We start from the raw sequence: 22,454 nt of genomic DNA on the forward strand, positions 1-22,454 counted from the left end.
AGCTGCCTGGTCTTAGGAGTGGCCAAACAGCTCCCTGCTGGGACCTTTTTGTCCTAGCTTTGTTTTAAATGTCTTAAAAGGAACCTTTTTTTTTTTTATTTTATTTTTTGTTGCTGCTGACTCCAGTTCCTGTGGCATGCCGGCTGGGTTTCGGACTGGCTATATGAGAGCCTTATGGTCTCCCATTTTGTGCCAGCAGGTACTTGCAGACCGTAGCTCCGCGTTGGGTCTCCATAGGGTCTATAGTCCCACGGACGGGGACTGGCCTGCGGGTGAAACCACCGCTGGGATGCACACACCTGGCATGCCAGCGCCGCAGCGTGCCCCTTGGCCGACAGTTCCCTCACTGTCTGTCAGGATGAACGCCCACTCTCAGCAGCGTGGTCTGGTAAGTACAGTCCCCCTGTCTGGTTAGCGGGCCTGGGGCGGACGTGGGCTCCTCCATAGGTGAGTAGGACCCTTGGGTACCCATACCTCCTACCACCGTCCTCCACTATGAGGGGTCACCTGGGACCTTCCCCCTCCTACCCTGACCTCTCCCTACCCTGGGCTCCGGACCCCCGGGACACTTTTAGTGGGGGGTCCCCTATGTAAGTCGCCTCAGGTGCTGTACCGGGTAGTGGATGGTGGGGGGGAGGCCTCGGAGGGGGTACATGGTTGCGCCTCATACCGCTACCTTGGGGGGGGTTTCATCCGCTGGGATGACTCCTGCCAGGGCCCCCAGGCCTGTTACTAGGGTAGGCCTCACTAGGCCTGGGGTCACGTGCTCATCGGCTCAAAGCTGCCATTTTGCCATGGTCTGCAGCCTTAACAGGCCTCAGCAGCCTGCCTGGATATCCCTATCACTGTAATGCCGGTGGCCATTTTGCTGGAACCGTAGACAAAACAGCACTGCCTGCACGCGATCGCCTCTTAAAGGCGCAGTGCACACCAGTAGCGGTGGACTTGCTGGAAACTGTGGTGCCTTTGTAACCTCACTTAGCTTCAGGGGCATTAATATTTGGGGATTGGGCACGGATTGCTCCCTCTTAGGCCATTGCTCCTGTTTTCAGGAGAAGCTTCTGTTTAACCCCTTGCGGTGCAAGTTCCGGTGTTTCCCCATTTCCCTGTCTGCTCTTTACATTCTTACTGTTTGGCCATATGTCTAACATGGATTCCCCAAGTTTGTCTGCGACCCCTGATGTATCGTTCGGGCCTGCTTCTGATACTCATGATGTGACTTTGTCTGTGATGCAAGAAATGTCCAGAAAAATGGACAAAGTTATTGCGGCAGCATTTACTAAGAAACGCCCTCGCCTGTATCATCTCAGACCTCAGATTCTGAGGCCGATATGGTCGCCGGCGACGCAGACCCCCTTTTGGAGGATGCGTCCCCGCCTTCAGACTTTTCTGATGCAGAAGATGATGTTTCCACACCCGCCTTGGCACAGGAAAAGGTGCTGGCAGATGCTTTGATATCCCCAGTGAGGGATACCCTAAAAATCATGGATGCGATTTCTAAATCGCAAGGAGCCTTGGTATCCTTTGGATCCCTCAGCGCAAAGAAATCGGCCAAGGTTTTCCCTTGTCCTGAAGTCTTGTCCACCTTGGTGGAGGAACAATGGCGGCGACCTAATCGCACGCTTGCAATTCCTAGACGTTTGGCTAGACGCTACCCTTTTGAGGAAGAGATCTTACGCAAATGGACAGTCCCCCCGCAGGTGGACCCCCAGATATGCGGCATTCACAAGGCCACGGTTTTACTGGTGGCAGAATCCTCATCTCTCCCTGATTCAGGTGACAGACATATTGAGGTCTTATCCCGACACCTGTATACGGTAGTGGGACCTATTCTCAGGGCCTGCTCTGGCTACCATTCTAGACTCTCAGACTATGTTTGACAGGGTAAAGGCTCTGAGAGAGGCACTGACGGTAACCCCTTTTCTGTCATATGCCCTGGAACTCGCTGACCAATTATCGCAGACTCTGCAATTTGTATGCGATGCTAACCTAGGTGTTCTTCCGCTCGCGGCCAGAGCGTCAGTGGTGAGTATGCTCATCAGACATGCGATCTGGCTAAAGCCCTGGTCGGCCGACCAGGCTTCTCAAGAAGGTTTTGGCGGATCTTCCCTTTCAGGGTGATCGCCTTTTTGGTTCCTCCTTGGATGACTTGATCAAGATGGTCACTGGGGGAAATATAGTACAAACAGAAAAAAACTTGCCCAGGGACTTTAAATGAGGCTACACACTCACACACATTGTACCATAAAGTTCAATAATTTAATTTGACAATCATAGAAATGGTAAATACATACAGTAAAAACATGTTGGACTGATCAGTAGTATCCATTGCATCAAATACAAGTATAATATTAAATATGAGATAACAGTGTAGACCTGCATTATATGCATATATGAGCATGTCCACCAACGGATGTAGCTCCCACCCCTCTTTTCTCTGAAGAGTTGGGTTTTGGTTATTATTCACTGCTTGCAACTAAACTGAAGATGCAATGGTGATGCCAGGAGTAATAACCCAGGGACCCCGCCCCCCTGGGGCGTCAAAGCCTTTGGCTCTACCTGGTCACCCCTAGTGGGAGGGGCTTATTACCCATCTGTCTATGATTCAAAGCAGCAGCTACGTCCGTCGGTGGACTCAGAGAAATGGATTTTACGGTAAGTAAAAAATCAAATTGTTTCTTCACAGTTTACATTTGCTTGAAATGTGGGGTGAGAGTTTTGTTTTTAGGTGCAAATATTTATCAATTCTCCTCATTTCCTTAGGCCCTGTTCACACGTGAGCGTATTTCAGCTCGTAAAGCGCTTATCTGAAGCCTCAAAATGCCCAACAAGCAAAATCCCATTTATTTCAATGGCCCCTGTTCACATATGAGTGTTGTGCCGCCTGAAGCAAAATGCCTGAAGCTCAAAAGTGTTTTTAATAGATGTCAGTGCCTGCCTCCAAACACCTGCAAAAAAAGCCAGAAAAATGCCTAAAAAAAAGCCTGAAAACAATACGCTCAGGTGTGAATGGAGCCTTAGTATTTTGACTGCTGAATATCATCCTACTTAAACTCTGCTTTCTTCACAGATGAGCCAACAAGTCCAAGTATTGATCTGCGAGCTAAACATGTCCCAGCCTCCTGTGTTGTATCCAGTGCCATCAACTCTGCCCCAATAAAATCCACTAGCCCTTCTTCGCCAACATTCAGCTTCTCTGTCAGTCGTCACTATTCACAGGACTGCAGTAAGTACCCTCTTAAACCATCGTGTCATGCAAAATACCCTCAGTAAGCTTATTTTAGACCTTCCCTTGTTTTCTGGCTTATCAAAGTGAGATGTAGCATTTCAGGCGTATTCACACAGACGTCAAGGGTTGTACACTGCCAAAATCAGCGTTTTTCTTCTCAGGGGGGATGATGTATGGTTAGGTTTTTGTAAGCAACAAAAATTCTCCTGTGCTCAGGTGGTATGTGACAAAAGATAAGTGTTCTTATTTGGTCTTTATTTGCACCACTTAGGTCTTGCCGCCCCCTCAGGACCAGGGGTATCTAACATACATTGAAAAACGACAACAAAAGGGGGCACCGACCTCGTGCATTCCCACTAAAAAAGGTTTAATAAAATCCGAAGACAACATACATTGTACTCACAAATGATGATTGAGCACATAAACCACAATGGAACCGGTCGTCTCTAAAATAGCCAGGGAGTCCCTGTGCTGAATGACATGCTGGTGTCCGAAAATGTCTAGCTGAGCTGACACGTTTCAAGGGAGGACCCTCTTCCTCAGAGCCAAAGCGTGCTACTGAGCCATTGTTACATTTGCAAGGTGTGGTGTTAAGTAGTCGGCTGTCCCACCCCACAAGGAGCAAAGGTCAGCAATATGAATGGCAAAGATGTATATATTGCTAGGGCAGCACAACATGCTATAATGCATGCAAAACCAACCACAATCCACACCAATTGCAAATCAAAAAAGTAGCATAGTCAAAAACAATCAATACATACAATATCATCAATAACCTTCTCTTAAAAATGTAACAATATAATTTAAAAAACACATTATCAAAAATTGATAGAGTAGTGAAGTTAGTAGCAATCTACATGTGAACCAAAAAAAACTATTGTATGCAATCTAAAATGGCGATTACAAAATCGCACAGTCTTTATGGATATAAAATGTAAAATATAAGATGCACGTACATATGACTGATTATGCGGCTTCTGTGTACTCTGACCTTGGTGATCTTTCTGTGGCATTGTGGACATATTAACAGTCACAGATCTCTTTGGACCGTTTGAGAGGCTTCAGGACAAGGGACAAATGCAGCCATCTGCGTTACCGGCCGCTCAGTCCCAGCCTGTTTGTAAGCAGCTGGGGACAGGAAGCCTGTACAAATCAATGTCAGGCTTACACTGTGCACGGGTGTTTGCATATAAATACAAAAGGAGCAATTTACAATATGGATACAGACATCAAAAGTAAAGCCTGTTCTGTTCGTTGGACTACTCCAGACCCAATCCCTAATATTTGTAAACATTTTTACTGATTTGCAAACACTACAGTGTATCAGCATAATATTCCTATAATGATACATATACAGGTTACACTTTTCCAAGTTTTTAACAAAACATAATGATGGGTACATCCTTTTAGCTCAATGCATTTCATGACAATAATCTTACTTCTTCAGAAGCAGATGTCCATTGCAAATTCTGTAAACCAAAAAACAGCTTCATAGAGTATGTTCAAAAGTTGAGATGACGTGATTATACAAATAGATGTCCATTAACCACTTAAGGACCGGAAGGTTTTAAGCGCTTAATGATCAGGCCATTTTTTGCGATGCGACGTGTGACGTTGTACCCAAATAAAATTGTCCTTTTTTACACACAAATAGAGCTTTCATTTGGTAGTATTTGATCACTTCTGCGATCTTTTTCTTTTTTTTTTTTTTCTTTCTTTTTTGGGCTTTAAAAAAAAAAAAGAAAAAGAGCGACAATTCTGGAAAAAAAAACAATATTTCTCTTTCGGTCACTAATGGACAAAGCTCCATGTCTTCTAGACCATTGGGCTTAATGCTGCTCTCTCTAGGAGTAGGACTAGGTGGAAACCTTTTTGGTTACGCCCCTGAGGCAGTCCCAGAGGGTATATCATCACTTCCTGCTATAGGACTTCAGTTTTTTATGCCTAGTCAGGAGTATGGACCTGGCTCTCTGCTGGAATCTGCGGTCCTGGCATTTTTCCCTTTTTAAATAGTTTTTTACTTTTTCTTTATTATTTTTGTTCCTGTTAACTACAATCAACTTGCTCCTGTGTGAACAACAATCAACAGGCAGACTGGGCGACGCACTGGATATCCTAGATCCTTAAGGTCTTCCCAGTCTGGCCTGCAAGCGCGACCCAACTATCAGCTCCGTGTTAGGTTGGCCGCGACATAGCCCCACTGGACGGGAGCTGGCTCTTGAGGTCGCATAGCCCTGATCACGACAGAAGTCCCTATCACAGTCGCAGCGTACCTCAGGCCACAGCACCCCCATTGCAAGATGGTGCGGTGGACTGCTGGGAGTAGCACCAGCCTTGTGCCATGGTGTGGTGAGTAGTGTCCCCCCTCCTTTCTTACGGAATTGCTGGGGTGGTCGCGGGCCCTCCCTGGGGATGGTAGGGCCCTTTCTGTGTTCTCCCTCCCCTCATGTTCTTTCCCCTATCTCCATTGCGGGCTTCCCCCAGCATAGGTTGCCCTCACCTGCCCCCTATCCCCCCCCCCTTAGCCCCTCTTAGCGGGCAAGGTGCTTTGGGTAGGGGGGCTTGTCTGGTGTTGGGCCGGAGAGTGGTGGTGCTGCTGTTGGCCTCCCCTTTTGGGGGAACCCTACCTGGGTGCGGCAGGGGGGTTCCTGGGGAGTCACCTCCTGGTGCATGACCTTTTTCCTGGGGTCCAGTGGGGTCCCGTGCAGCGCCGCGTAGTGGCACTACTTTGCCGTGGATTTTACATTCCAGTGGCCATGTTTGTGTAGTCCAGCGGCCATGTTTTGGATTTCCCATGGAGAATAACGGCTCTCATTTTTTTGTAGTCTGAGTGCAATGATGTGCTGCGGGGGCAGTGTCAGTGTCCGCGCTTCCTCTTCCTTTTCCATTGCAGTGTGGCAGGCTGTCTGGGCTCTCCAGCTCTGGGATGGTGAGTCTCTTGGGCTGTACGATCCTTCCTCTGCTATATACAGCGCCACGGGTGCGCTGATTCTTGTGGTGCTCCAGCAGTGAGCGGGGGGGTCCCCTGTTTTTTTGCGGGAAAGAAAGGCAACTTTTCTCTATCGTTCATTGACAGAGGCAGCTTTATATCTTCTTGACATTGGGTTATACTACCTCCTACAGGAGTAGGACACTAGGCAGGAAAAAAGCTTTACCACGCCTATGGGGCTCCCTGCAGGCATAACCCTACACACTCTGCTATAGCCCTATGTTTGTTTCTGCTTCTTTTTGGACTAGGACCTAGTTCCCTGCTGGGATTTTGATCTTAGCTGTTCATTTTTGGGAACTTTTTTTATGATTCATTTATTTTATTTCGAGTTCCTGGAGAACTACAAGCAACAGCCGGCTTGGTTTCGGACTGAATATTCTAGATCCTTAAGGTCTCTCAGCCTGACCAGCGAGGGTGAGCAGATTATAGTCCAGCACTAGGCCTCGCCACGCCAGAGGCCCCAATGGATGGGAACGAGCCTGCGAGAGGACCGTCTCATTGGGATGTGGACGACCTGGGATGCCCGGAGTCGCAGCGTACCCCCTGGCTATCAGCACCCCCACCCCGGGTGGGAGGGGGTCTGTTGGGAGTGGCACCCACCTGATACCGTGGTATGGTGAGTAAGTGTCCCCCCAGTTCCCTGGCGGTCTTGGGGTGGATGTGAGCCCCTCCATGGAATAGTCGGACCCTCAGGTATCCCTCAGTTCCCCTGGTTTTTCAGGCATACCAGGCCCCCCTTAGCTGTTCCCCCCCCCCTCTGTAGCAGGTTTATACCTCATGGGGGGCAGTTATATTGCGGCTGCTGTGGCGGTTCTGCTGGGGGGGGGATCTGTTCTGGTGGGGTCTCCTTCTGGGGACCCTACAATGCCTCTGGTCTGATGACCCCCATGGGGGTCCTAGAGACCGCATGGCGTGCCATGGGGGCAGCCATTTTGCTGTAGACTTTTTTTCTGCTATAATGTAAAAAATTTTTCTCATTACTGTTAGTTCCCCATAGTTACATAGTTACATAGTTACATAGTTGGTGAGGTTGAATAAAGACAAAAGTCCATCCAGTTCAACCTGTGTAGATGTGTGTGGCTGTAATCATCTTGCATACCCCTGAATGTTCTGATCCTTGAGATGTACGTCTAAGAGTCTTTTGAAAGCCACCATACTACCCGCAGAAACCACCTCATGTGGTAGAGAATTCCACAATCTTGTAGCCCTAACAGTAAAGAACCCCCCACGTTGCCTGAGGTTAAAACGCTTCTCCTCTAATCGCATTGTATGCCCCCGAGTTCTCATGCAATCCCTTCGACTGAACAGCTTTTTTTCTAAGCCTAGATCCCCATTTAGATATTTAAAAATTGCTATCATGTCCCCCCTCAGGCGTCTCTTCTCCAGGGAGAATAAATCAAGCGATTGCAGACGCTCCTCATAATCAAGGTCCTCCAATCCCCTAATTAGTTTAGTTGCCCTTCTCTGGACTCTCTCCAGCTCCAACACATCCCTTCCGAGGACTGGTGACCAGAACTGGACCGAATACTCCAGATGAGGTCGGACCAGAGTTTTATAAAGTGGAAGGATTATAGTTTTATCTCTGGAATACATCCCTTTCTTTATGCATGCTAATATTCTGCTAGCCTTGGCAGCTGCTGCTTGACATTGCATGCTGTTGCCTAGTCTATCATCAACCAAGACTCCCAGATCCTTCTCCATTTTTGATTCTCCCAAGGGTTCCCCTCCTAACGTGTATTGTGCTTTTATGTTTCTAGTCCCCAAGTGTAAAACCTTACATTTCTCCACGTTAAACCTCATTTGCCATGTCTTTGCCCACTCCATAGGAATACATCTTCCACCTGTTCCTGATGGGCAACCGGCTTTCTGATCCCATGCATAAAATTTCAGGTACTGCTCCTCTGTTTTACTATTGGGGGGCCATGTCTTCCCCTCACAACTTCCAAGCCAGACACCTAGTGGCATTTTCCATTTGAAGGTGTTATCTTAGATTGTTATATAGCTGATTTGTAATTATTGTTCTATTAGTGGACATCTCATTCATATATATATATATATATATCACATCACCTTCACCTGTGTTGAGAGATTTTTTGAACATACTTTTACAATGGACATCTCCTCTTGAAGAAGTGAGATTATTGTCACAAAACACGTTGAGCTAAAGGGATGTACCCATCATTATGTTTTGTTAAAAACTTGGAAGAGTGGAACCTGTATATGTATCATTATAGGAATATTATGTTTATTGTATGCCTATACACAGTAGTGTTTACAAATCAGCCTGCTGTTATAAAATGATCTTATAAAATTTGAAAATAAATGTTGTTTAACCTTATCTGGACTGCCCCACCTACATTTACTGCAGCGGGGCGGCCTCTCTGCGTGAAATCACATACCTGTATGTGATTTCGCTCTTCCTGGTCTGGGACACACATGTGCTCCTCCAGCAACCAGCTCCTGCTGTTATTGGACACAGACAGGCAGACACTTAGGCTGCATTCACACTTGAGCGTAGCGTTTTTTACCGCGATTTTTACCGCTATTTTACCGCGATTTTACCGCGATTTTTTCAGGCGTTTTTCATTGACATCTATCAAAAACGCTGGTAATCAGCCCAAAAAGAAGCTCATGTACTTTTTTCAGCTACAGGCGTTTTGCAAAACGCTCAGATGTGAACAGGGGCCATTTAAATGAATGGGGTTTTACTTGTTGGGCGTTTTGGAAGTGTTTCTTTTGAGCGTTTTTGGAGCTGGAAACGCCCAGGTGTGAATGGAGCCTAAGGCAGACAGAACGGCAGCCTGCCTATGTAAACAAGGCAGATCACCGTTCTGTGACAGGAGAAGTCAGATATCTTGTGTTTCTGCTAGGCAGGAACACAGATCTGTCTTTTTACAGTACAACCCCCCCCCCTCCCCACAGTTAGAAAGCACTCCCTAGGGACACATTTAACCCTTTGATTGCCCCTGATGTTTACTCCTTCCCTAGTATCATTAGTATAGTGTATTACTGTATTGGTGTCACTGGTCCCCAAATTAGTGTCCCATTTGTCTGACACAATGTTGCAGTCCCGCTATAAGTCGCTGATCGCCGTCATTACTAGTAAAAAACAAATAAATAAGTATAAATTCCATAAAAATATCCCATAGTTTGTATCGCTTATTGGGATTTTTTTTTACCAAAAATATGTGGCAGATTACATATTGTAGTAAATTAAATTTTTTTTACATTTTTTAGTTCTATAACAGAAAGTAAATATATATATATATATATATATATATATATATATATATATATATATATATATATATATATATATATATATATATACATTTTTTTTTTTTTTTAATTGTCAGTCTTTTTTTGTTTATAGCGCAAAAAATTAAAACCGCATAAGTGATTAAAAATGCCCCCAAAAGAAAGCTCTATTTGTGGGGGAAAAAGAACCGCGCAATTGTCAGTTAAAGTAACACAGTACCCTATCGCAAAAAATGGCCTTGTCATGATGGGGGTTAAGCCTTCCGGAGCTGAAGTGGTTAATGGAATAAACGTTTTTTCAAAGGTTGACTATTCCAAGGACTTCCTCTCCATAATAGACTTTACAAGAAAACATTACTTCCCGTTCACAGCAGTAGCAGGAGTTTATAGAAAGTAGTGAGGGAGCACAGAAGTCAACATTAGCATCACTCTGGAGGAATCTTTTAACAATACTCCAAATATAGGTTGCACCAAGTAAAATTAAAGCACGCCACCAAAAAGCTTGCACTGATTCATTCTTCATCTCAGATCTTAAGGGAATGTATCATTGCAAAAAAGAGGAAATGTCTTACTGTGTTATTTTTAACCATGCTCTAGAAACCTTTAAGGATTGGCCAGGGAACGAATACTCCAATACCCAGTTTAGTAACTGCTCATCAGAGTATGTGGTGAACTGTTTAACATGTCCCTGTACCCCTATGTACAGTATGTGGGTTTTACCAAATGATCACCTAAAGTGTCACTTCCCTCACAACAGTAAAATCAGTCTGTATATGCAGTAAAGTATGCTATACTCACTGAGGAACCTAAGGGGTTAATCCTCTGCATTGCGTAAAAAGACGGTTTGATCCTCCTTTTCTTCCGCTTTCCCCAATCCATCTCTTCATAAGACAGAGTCTTTGAAATCACCCCGCACATGCTCAGTTGGATGTGTATTGCAAGAGAGTTTTGCTTTCTTTGGAGAATGCATGTGATTGGCACAGGGTCAATGAGCACTATCCAGACAGAGGGTCAGGGGTCCTGCAGCCTCATAGGGTAATCAGAGTAGAATGAAAACTCTTCCTACAAGCTTTAACCAGACTCTGATAGAAGTAACGAGACTGCTACAGTGCCTTGAAAAGTTATTTATACCCCTTGAAATTTTCCACATTTTGTCATGTTCCAACCAAAAACGTAAATGTATTTTATTGGGATTTTATGTGATAGACCAACACAAAGTGTCACATAATTGTGAAGTGGAAGGAAAATGAAAAATGGTTTTCAACATTTTTTACAAATCAATATGTGAAATGTGTGAAGTGCATTTGTATTCAGCCCCCCTAAATCAGTACTTTGTAGAACCACTTTTCACTGTAATTACAGCTGCAAGTCTTTTTGGGGGTGTCTCTACCAGCTTTGCTCATTTGTTGAGTAACATTTTTTTTTTTCCCATTCTTTGCAAAATAGCTCAAGCTCTGTCAGATTGGATGGAGAGCGTCTTTGAACAGCAATTTTTAAGTCTTGCCACAGATTTTCAATTGGATTTAGGTCTGGACTTTGACTGGGCCACTCTAAGGGCTCTTTCGCACGGGCGGTCCAATCAGATCCGCCTGCCAGTTTTTTAGGCGGATCTGATCGGATGCCCCATTCAACCCTATGGAGCAGCGGATCTCGGCGGTGACATGTCTGCTGACACCCGCTGCCATCCGCATCCGATCCTGTCCGTGAAATCCGGACGGATGGGAACCCTATTTTCCATCCGTCCTGGGGATCGGATCGGATGAGAGCGGACAGGCGGTCCGCTCTCATCCGATTCCCCATAGAGAGCAGCGGGGGCTGTGACACCTCCCTCTCCGCACTGCAAGCGAAGACGGAGCTGTCATCCGCCGGCTCTGCGGGGATCGCGGATCGAGCCCCGCTGAGCAGCACGGATCCGCTTACGGAGGCGGACCGTGTGAAAGAGCCCTAACGCATGAATATGCTTTGATCTAAATAATTCCATTGTAGCTCTGGCTGTATATTTAGTGTCGTTGTCCTGCTGGAAGGTGACTCTCTGCCTCAGTCTGAAGTCTTTTGCACATTCTAACAGGTTTTCTTCTAAGATTGCCCGGTGTTTGGCTTCATCCATCTTCCTATCAACGCTGACCAGCTTCCCTGTCCCTGCTGAAGAAAAGCATCCCAACAACATCATGCTGCCACCACCATGTTTCACGATGGGAATGGTGTGTTTAGGGTGATGTGCAGTGTTCTCTGCCACACATAACGCTTTGCTTTTAGGGCAAAAAGTTCAATTTTTGTCTAATCTGACCAGAACACCACCTTACACATGTTTCCTGTGTCCTCCACATGGCATTTCCCAAACTGCAAATGGGACTTCTTATGACATTCTTTCAACAATGGCTTTCATCTTACCTCTGTTCCATAAAGGCCAGATTTGTGGAGTGCATGACTAATAGTTGTCCTGTGGACAGATTCTCCCACCTGAGCTGTGGATCTCTGCAGCTCCTCCAGAGTTACTATGGGCCTCTTGGCTGCTTCTCTGATTAATGCTCTCCATGCCCGGCCTGCCAGTTTGCAGTTGTGCCATACTCTTCATTTTCGGATGATGGATTGAACCATGCTCCATGAAATGTTCAAAGCTTGGGATATTTTTTTTATAACTTAACCCTGCTTTAAACTTCTCCACAACTTTATCCCTGACCTTTCTGATGAGTCCCTTGGCCTTCGTGATGCTGTTTGTTCACTAAGATTCTTTAACAAACCTCAGAGGGCTTCCCAGAACAGCTGTATTTATACTGAGATTAAATTACACACAGGTGGACTTATTTACTAATTAGGTGACTTCTACTAGATTTTAGTTAGGGGTATCGGAGTAACTAAATGCACTCCACACTTTTCAGATATTTATTTGTAAAAAAAATTGAAAACCATTTATCATTTCCCTTCCACTTCACAATTATTTTCCACTTTATGTTGGTCTATCACATACAATCCTAATAAAATACATTTACGTATCTGGTTGTAATATGACAAAATGTGGAAAATTCCAAGGGGTATGAATACTTTTTCAAGGCACTGTATAAACTGCTAATGAGAAAAAGGTATTTATCCATTAATATTTACTAAAATTATTGCATTTCCATGTTCTATGTACTGTAGGAGACCAGATATAGTGAATGCAGGGCCCTGGGTTTAATAACACTTTAAAAGCTAGTTTGGAGAGCACTGCAGATTTGAGTAGTGCTCCCTGGATCATAGTGTACCAAGACACTTTGCCCTTAAAGAGAGCTAATCTACTGCAGGTCAAATAATAGTACTTACCCCACAATTGTCTAGCCAGAGAGGTTCCAAACGCGTTGAGCCTGTTGATGCAGCAATTACATTAAGTGTCTTTATTACTCTACTACTTCTTGGAATTTTGTCATGTTGGTTTTATCAATTTGGACTTGGGGACCACTTACCAGCTCCTATACAATCTTGGTCATTCAATAGTTTGGAACATGTCATGTTTTCATACTTTCATGTATCATTAAATGTGCAATTTACATTCCTACCAACCTTGTCATGCCTCTCATTTAACCACTTGCTACCCGCCCCCCGTCAAATGACGGCAGAGCGGTGCAGCTATTGTTCTGGGATGCCGTCATATGACAGCGCACCAGAACAGCTGCGATCGTGGCCGCGCCGCGTTGCTAGGACACAGCGCGACCCTGATCTCAGTAAAGCGTCAATGACCTGACTCTTTACCCATGTGATCGGCTGAGTCCAATCACAGCCGGTCACATGTAAATGAGGAAGTGCCGTTATTCGGCTCTCCTTGCCTCACACTGTCAGAGTGTGAGGCGAGGAGAGCCGATCAGTGGCTCCTCCTCTTAGGGGAGACAAGTACATGTAATCAGGGCACTGATCATCAGTGCCCTCATTACACAAAATGTAAATAAAGTGCCAATTACTGCCCTCCATCAGTGCCCACAATCAGTACCCATAGTGCTGCCATTCAGTGCCCATCAGTGCCTGCTCATCTAGGCACTGATGGCTACTGACTGGCAGCACTATGGGCATTGATTGTGGGCACTGATGGTGCTGCCCAGGAAGTGGGTGAAAGTGCACTGTAGGGAAGTGGTTAAAGTCCCAACTTCTCATTTTCTATGAAGACAGGAGGAGATCATGTTGGATAGGAGGGATGGGGTGGGGCTGGGCAGGTCTAGGCATGTCTGTCTAAGAAAGACCGACAACCTTTTCTGGAAGTGAAATACAGCTTAGCAAATTCAGATAAAGGGAGATATCGTTGTCGGTGAAGAACAGGATGAAGCTGTTTGTCTAGCTTAGATAAGACTTTCTAAGCTACACAAGCAGTTAGTAATATAAAAGATAAAGATATTTAACATACTATTAATAGAAAAAATTTAATTTTTTGACTGGAGTTTCCCTTAAATATTATGTTGGCTCTAAGCTTGAATAAGAAACTGGATATTGGTACCATCATATAAATATAAAATTTTCTGAGAGGATCCCAATAGTAATGTTGGGATCCACCCAGATGCCTTACCAACAGCTGGCTCAGCCTCTCAGTGCACCACTGAGAGCCTGAGCCAGCCGCTACCACCCCCTTTATTGCTGGGTGTTCCAATCAGTGCTGGAGAAGCAGAGCACAGAGCGGTCATTGACAGTAACTGCACTCTGCTCAGTGCTAACCTGAGAACTAAGCGATTAACGGTCATATGATCACTACGTTTTGGGGTTTAGAGGTGGCAGGGGACAGCTGCAGCATCAGACCAATGAATATGTATGTTTTGTCTTTTTTGTTTTATTTTCCTTGAAATTGGAAGACCCAGATAGTGGTGGAATGGTGTTAGTGTAGTATTTTTATAAATTAACTAGATTCAATTGATAGTAATACTGCGATTTTATAAATGAGATAACGTGACAGTATTAATTAAATTAAATTACTTAAATGTAACCCTTTTCTTCTATATTATTTTTATAGAAGCAGAACACTGCATCCAAGCTATAATAGGTAGCGCTTTTTAATTGTATAGCTCATGTCAGTGTATGTGTATGTACAGTGCCTTGAAAAAGTATTCATGTGTTTTATTGGGATTTTATATGATAGACCAACACAAAGTGGCACATAATTGTAAAGTGGAAGTAATATAATAAATGATTTTCAAAATTTTGTAAATTTACAAAAATATCTAAAAGGTGTGGTGTGCATTTGTAATTAGCTCCCTTTACTCTGATTCCCCTAGCTAAAATCTAGTGGTACCAATTGTCTTCAGAAGTCACCTAATTAGTAAATGGAGTCCGCCTGTGTGTAATTTATTCCCAGTATAAATACAACTGTTCTGTGAAGCCCTCAGAGGTTTGTTAGATCCCAAGCTTTGAATATCCCACCGAACACTGTTTAATCCATCATCCGAAAATGTAAAGCGTATGGCACAACTGCAAACCTAACAAGACATGGCTGTCCACCTAAACTGACAGGCCAGGCAAGGAGAGCATTAATCGGAGAAGCCGCCAAGAGGCCCATGGTAACTCTGGAGGGCTGCAGAGATGCACAGCTCAGGTGGGAGAATCTGTCCACAGGACAACTATTAGTCGTGCACTCCACAAATTTGGCCTTTACGGGAGAGTGGCAAGAAGAAAGCCATTGTTGAAAGCAAGCCATAAGAAGTGCTGTGGGAGACTCAGCAAACATGTGGAAGATGGCGCTCTGGTCAGATGAGACCAAAATTGAACTTTTTGGCCTAAAAGCAAAATGCTGTGTGGTGGAAAACTAACACTGTACATCACCCTGAACACACCATCCCTACCGTGAATTATGGCGGTGGCAGCACCATGTTGTGGGGATGCTTTTTTATAACAGGGACAGAAAAGCTGGTCAGAGTTGATGGGAAGATAGATGAAGCTAAATACGGTTAGAGATTTACATTCCAGCAATGACCCTAAACATACAGCCAGAGCTACAATGGAATAGTTTAGATCAGGGTTTCTCAACCAGGGTTCTGTGGAACCCTAGGGTTCCTCCTGAGGTTGCTAGGGGTTCCTTGAGCAATGGGAAATTTCTGCCTCTCAGATAAGTTCACAATGACACTATTGTTCCTTTTAACTATCTGTAAAGGGGTAATTCTTCACAGTGATGACATGAGTAAGGAGCATTCTTCCCACTGACTGTCACACTAATGTGTCATGAGTTGTAGATTTTTATTTTTTAGCAGGGGTTCCTGAGACCAGAAATTTATTTCAAGGGTTCCTCTGTGTTTGAAAAGGTTGAGAAAGGCTGGTTTTGATCAAAGGATGTTAAGTGTTAGAATGGCCCAGTCAAAGTCCAGACCTAAATCCAATTGAGAATCTGTAGCAAAACTTGAAAATTGCTGTTCACAGACGCTCTCCATCCAAACTGACAAATCTTGAGCTATTTTGCAAAGGAGAATGGGCAAAAGTTTCACTCGCTAGATGTGCAAAGCTGGTAGAGACATACCCAAAAAGACTTGCAGCGAAAGGTGGTTCTACAAAGTATTAATTGAAAACAAATGGGGATGCACTGAATACAAATGCACGTCACACTTTTTTAGTTATTTACTTGTAAAAAATGTTGAAAACCATTTAGCATTTACCTTCCACTTCACAATGATGTAGCACTTTGTGTTGGTCTATCACATAAAATCCCAATAAAATACATTAATGTTTTTGGTTATAACATGACAAAATGTGGAATATTTCAAGGGGTATGAATACTTTTTCAAGGCACTGTGTGTGTGTGTGTGTATACACACACACACTCTATTTTCAAAAGTATTGGGACACCTGCCTTTACACACATATGAACTTTATTGGCATCCCAATTTTGGTCCGTAGTGTTCAATATTGAGTTGGCCCACCCTTTGCAGCTATACCGGCTTCAGCTCTTCTGGGAAGGCTGTTTGCAAGGTTTAAGGGTGTATCTATGGGAATGTTTGACCATTCTTCCAGAAGCGCATTTGCTCGCAGCCTCTGCTCAAATTCGGGTTGAGGTCAGGACTCTGTGCAGGCCAGTCAATTTCTTCCACCCCAAACTCGCTCATCCATATTTTTTATGAACCTTGCTTTGTGCACTGGTCTAAATAATTTGGTAGAGGGGACATTATGGTGTGGGGTTACTTTTTAGGGGTTGGGCTTGGCCCCTTGGTTCCAGTGAAGGGAACTAAGGCATCCGCATACCAAGACGTTTTGGACAATTTTATGCTCCCAAGTTTGTGGGAACAGTTTGGGGGTGGCCCCTTCCTGTTCCAGCATGACTGCACATCAGTGCATAATGCAAGGTCCATAAAAGAGTTCACCCTTGCTAAACTACTTTTTGATACCACTGTTCTAAAATTTATACTGTAACTTTACTTTATCACAATCTTTACATATTTTCATATGTATATCTTCTGCATATATACATACAGTATCTAACAAAAGTGAGTACACCCCTCACATTTTTGTAAATATTTTATTATATCTTTTCATGTGACAACACTGAAGAAACGACACCTTGCTACAATGTAACATAGTGAGTGTACAGCTTGTATACCAGTGTAAATTTGCTGACCCCTCAAAATAACTCAACACACAGCCATTGATGTCTAAACCGCTGGCAACAAAAGTAAATACAACCCTAAGTGACAATTTCCAAATTGGGCCCAATTAGCTGTTTTCCCTCCCCGGTGTGACTCATTAGTGTTACAAGGTCCCAGTTGCGAATGGGGAGCAGGTGTGTTCAATTTGGTGTTATCACTCTCACTCATACTGGTCACTGGAAGTTCAACATGGCACCTCATGGCAAAAAACTCCGAGGATCTGAAAAAAATAATTGTTGCTCTACATAAAGATGGCCTAGGCTATAAAAAGATTGCCAAGACCCTGAAACTGAGCTGCAGCATGGTGGCCAAGACCATACAGCGGTTTAACAGGACAGGTTCCACTCAGAACAGGCCTCACCATGGTCGACCAAAGGTGTTCAGAGCACATGCTCAGCATCATATCCAGAGGTTGTCTTTGGGAAATAGATGTATGAGTGCTGCCAGCTCTGAAGAAGATGGGTCACCCTCGAAATGCGGTTTAATAGGACAGGTTCCACTCAGAACAGGCCTCGTCATGTTCGACCAAGGAAGTTGAGCGCAAGTCCAAAGGCGTCGTATCCAGAGGTTGTCTTTGGAAAATAGACGTATTAGTGCTGCCAGCATTGCTGCAGAGGTTGAAGGGGTGGTAGGTCAGCCTGTCAGTGCTCAGACCATACGCTGCACACTGCATCAAATTTGTCTGCATGGCTGACGTCCCAGAAGGAAGCCTCTTCTAAAGATGATGCCTGCAAACAGTTTGCTGAAGACAAGCAGACTAAGGACATGGATTACTGGAACCATATCCTGTGGTCTGATGAGACCGAAATAAACGTATTCGGTTCATATGGTGTCAAGTGCGTGTGGCGGCAACCAGGTGTACAAAAACAAGTGTGTCTTGCCTACAGTCAAGCACTGTGGTGGGAGTGTCATGGTTTGGGGCTGCATGAATGCGGCTGGCACTGAGGAGCTGCAGTTCATTGAGGGAACCATAAATGCCAATATGTACTGTGACATACTGAAGCAGAGCATGATCCCCTCCCTCCGGAGACGGGACCGCAGGGCAGTATTCCAACATAACAACCCCAAACACACCTTCAAGACGACCACTGCCTTGCTAAAGAAGCTGAGGGTAAAGTTGATGGACTGGCCCAGCATGTATCCAGACCTAAACCCTATTGAGCATCTGTGGGGCATCCTCAAACAGAAGTTGAAGGAGCATTAGGTCTCTAACATCAACCAGCTCGGTGATGTCGTCATGGAGGAGTAGAAGAGGACTGCAGTGGCCAACTGTTAAGCTCTGGTGAACTCCATGCCCAAGAGGATTAAGGCAGTGCTGGAAAACAAAAACAATGGTGGCCACACAAAGTATTGCCACTTTGGGCCCAATTTGGACACTAACTTAGGGGTGTACTCACTTTTGTTGCCAGCGGTTTAGACATTAATGGCTGTGTGTTGAGTTCTTTTTAAGGGGACAGCAAATTTATACTGTTATATGAGCTGTACACTCACTACTTTACATTGTAGCAAAGTGTCATTTTTTTCACAGTTGTCACATGAAATTATGTGAGGGGTGTACTTACTTTTGTGAGATAACTGTAGATTTTAAAGCTTTCCATCTGGATAATAAGGGAAGACTGAGGAACTTGTGCAATAGTAGGTACAATAAGATACAAAGTATAACATATGAGGGAGTGGGCAATCTCTCCTTAGTTTATAAAAGGAGAGCCCCTGTTTCACCTGATATTTAATTACATTATTCTTTTCTAAATTCTCACTCTTATACTAACTTATAATCAGTCCTTCTTCTCTGCCCCTCAGTATTGCTGGGTTTAACTATTAGCATGTCCACTGGCATAAAATCACACGTTAAAAAGCACCGTTCGAGGAAATTCTCTTCTTACTAGCACAGTTTCTCATTGGCTGCTTGGCAATCAATCCTACACTCCTGGCTCGGGTATGCCATCTCTTAGGGCTCGTTTACACTTGTTTCAAAATGTGACATTGGACACACTTTTTCCTTCACCGCTTCCCCACCAGGCCTATTTCGGACACTTTGTTTACAAGTTAAAATCAGTATTTTTTCCTAGAAAACTACTTAGAACCCCCAAACATTATATATATATTTTTTTAGCAAAGACTCTGGAGAATAAAATGGCGGTCATTGCAATATTTTTTGTCACGCGGTATTTGCGCAGCGGTCTTTAAAACGCCATTTTTTTGGGAAAAATTTTGAAAAATCACATTTCACTGCATTTAAAAAATACTAAACAGTAAAGTTAGCCCATTTTTTTTGTATATTGTGAAAGATGATGTCACGCCGAGTAAATAGATACCCAACATGTTACGATTTAAAATTGCGCCCCCCCGTGGGATGGCGACAAACTACGGTCAATAGAGATCTCAATAGGCGACATTTTAAATTTATTTAACGGTTACCAGTTTAGAGTTAGAGTGTAGCTCTTTTTTTTTAATTATTGCTCACGCTCTCGCGATCGTGGCGATACCTCACATGTGTGGTTTGAACAGCGATTTCATTTGCGGCTCAACTTCCGTATAAGTGTTTTTTTGTGCGCGAGCTAACGGTGACAGGGGCGGCTAAATTTATTTATTTATTTTTTTCCCATTTATTTTATTTATTTTTTTAACTTTATTACAGTTTTTTAAAAAAAAAAAAATCTGATCACTTTTATTGCTGTCACAAGCAATGTAAACATCCCTTGTGACAGCAATATGCAGTGACAGGTACACTTTATGGAGGGATCAAGGGTCTAAAAGACCCTAGACCCCTCCACTACACTTCCCTGTATGCAAAACGCCGAAAACTGCGTTTTTGCATACAGCCGTTTTTCAAATTTGCCGCCTTTTGCAGCACACTAACCCGGAAGTGACGCCATGGACGCCGCCTCCGGGTTATGTCATCGGAGACCCGATCGAAGCCGTTTCCAGCTGGCGGACGGTAAAAGCCGCGGAAGGCCGCGGGAGGGGGGGACGTCCCCTCCCACCCCCCGGGTAACGATCGAGCGGCTCCCGAGCCGCATCGGTCGGTACCGACGGAAAGCCGACCGTCGGCTTTAAACCACGGTACCGGGATGATGCCTCTAGGTAGAGGCATCATCCCGGTATACCCCCGCAAAGTTTACGGACGTCATATGACGTCCACCCAGGGAGAAGGGGTTAAAGTATTCTGAATGCCAATCAAAGCACCTATCACAAAAATTTAGTAAGCTTACATTAAAGTACCTACCGTTTCACCATGCTTTTATGATGAATTTTTGATGCTTTAGTGATGCTGTGACATTGCTAGTTTCCCCTGCTCCGGTTCCCCAGCTCTGCTGATCCCCTGCCACTCAGTTCTATCTCTCTGGTCCCTGTTCAGCTTCTGCTATAGCTTTCCCATATTACAAAGCACATGTGCCTTCTGCTATTTGCTCTGCTCCAGTCCAGACCCCGCTCACCTTCCTGCTGCTCCACGCTGCACACCAGATGTGACATCTGCACCAGACACTTCTAGAATTTACTCTACCAATTGTACAAGTTCTCCCACTTAAAAAGATGAGAGAGAGGCCTGTAATTTTCATCATAGGTACACTTCAAGTATGAGAGACAGAATGGGGGGAAAGAATCCAGGAAATCACATTGTAAGATTTCTAATGAATTAATTGGTAAATTCCTCTGTAAAATAAGTATTTGGTCACCTTGGCGCTCACAGACCTGTAACTTCTTCTTTAAGAGGCTCCTCTGTCTTCCACTCGTTACCTGTATTAATGGCACCTGTTTGAACTTGTTATCAGTATAAAAGACACCTGTCCACAACCTCAAACAGTCAACACTCCAAACTCCACTATGGCCAAGACCAAAGAGCTGTCGAAGGACACCAGAAACAAAATTGTAGACCTGTACCAAGCTTCTGGGAAGACTGAATCTGCAATAGGCAAGCAGCTTGGTGTGAAGAAATCAACTGTGGGAGCAATTATTAGAAAATGGAAGACACACAAGACCACTGATAATCTCCCTCGATCTGGGGCTCCACGCAAGATCTCACCCTCTGGGGTATAAAAGATCACGAGAACGGTGAGCAAAAATCTCAGAACCACATGGGGGGGGGACATAGTGAATGACTTGCAGAGAGCTGAGACCAAAGAAACAAAGGCTACCATCAGTAACACACTACGCCGCCAGGGAATCAAATCCTGCAGTGCCAGACGTGTCCCCCTGCTTAAGCCAGTACATGTCCGGGCCTGTCTGAAGTTTGTTAGAGAGCATTTGGATGATCCAGAGGAGGATTGGAAGAATGTCGTATGGTCAGATGAAACCAAAGTAGAACTTTTTGCTAAAAACTCAACTCGTCGTGTTTAGAGGAGAAAGAATGCGGAGTTGCATCCAAAGAACACCATACCTACTGTGAAGCACGGGGGTGGAAACATCATGCTTTGTGGCTGTTTTTCTGCAAAAGGACCAGGACGACTGATCCGTGCAAAGGAAAGAATGAATGGGGCCATGTATCATGAGATTTTGAGTGAAAACCTCCTTCCATCAGCAAGGGCATTAAAGATGAAACGTGGCTGGGTCTTTCAGCATGACAATGATCCCAAACACATCGCCCGGGCAACGAAGGAGTGGCTTCGTAAGCAGCATTTCAAGGTCCTGGAGTGGCCTAGCCAGTCTCCAGATCTCAACCCCATAGAAATCCTTTGGAGGGAGTTTAAAGTCCGTGTTGCCCGGCGACAGCCCCAAAACATCACTGCTCTAGAGGAGATCTGCATGGAGGAATGGGCCAAAATACCAGCAACAGTATATGAAATCCTTGTGAAGACTTACAGAAAGCGTTTGACCTCGGTCATTGCTAACAAAGGGTATATAACAAAGTATTGAAATTAACTTTTGTTATTGACCAAGTACTTATTTTCCACCATAATTTGCAAATAAATTCTTTAAAACTCAGACAATGTGATTTTCTGTTTTTTTTTTTTTTTTATTATTATTTTGTCTCTCATAGTTGAAGTATACCTGTGATGAACATTACAGGCCTCTCATCTTTTTAAGTGGGAGAACTTGCACAGTTGGTGGCTGACTAAATACTTTTTTGCCCAACTGTGTATACACATGAACTGGAAATGACTGCTGATGATGTCTTCATACTTCCCTTGTTTGTTTCCTAGTGCATCCTGGGATATCTCATACCTGCAATACCCACAAAACTAAGTGAAGCTAGCCAAATAAAATACTCTTAAAAGCTTCAGGAGCTTTTTAGAGAGTGTTGTCTCAGACTTCTACTGAGGCTTTGAAGATGCTTTGAAGCACCAAGAAAGCGACATGTGATATAATTTTTGAATAGACGCAAAAGCAACATATAAACAGAAATGTAAGCTTACTAATTTTTGTAATAGTGACAGGTGCTTTGATTGGCATTCAGAAT

At 44.2% G+C, this 22,454-nt stretch overlaps 1 protein-coding gene across 1 annotated transcript in view; it reads left to right on the plus strand.

Moving 5' to 3' along the window:
- Positions 1-22,454, plus strand: part of ARHGAP23 (Rho GTPase activating protein 23) — a 247,147-nt gene that overhangs the window by 73,736 nt on the left and 150,957 nt on the right. Inside the window, exon 8 of the mRNA XM_082271434.1 lies at positions 3,071-3,226. Coding sequence (XP_082127560.1) covers positions 3,071-3,226 — 156 coding nt within the window. The remainder of the gene's footprint in view (positions 1-3,070; positions 3,227-22,454) is intronic.

Source organism: Pelophylax lessonae (assembly GCF_965119305.1).
Source record: "Pelophylax lessonae genome assembly, chromosome: 11".
NCBI lineage: Eukaryota > Metazoa > Chordata > Amphibia > Anura > Ranidae > Pelophylax > Pelophylax lessonae.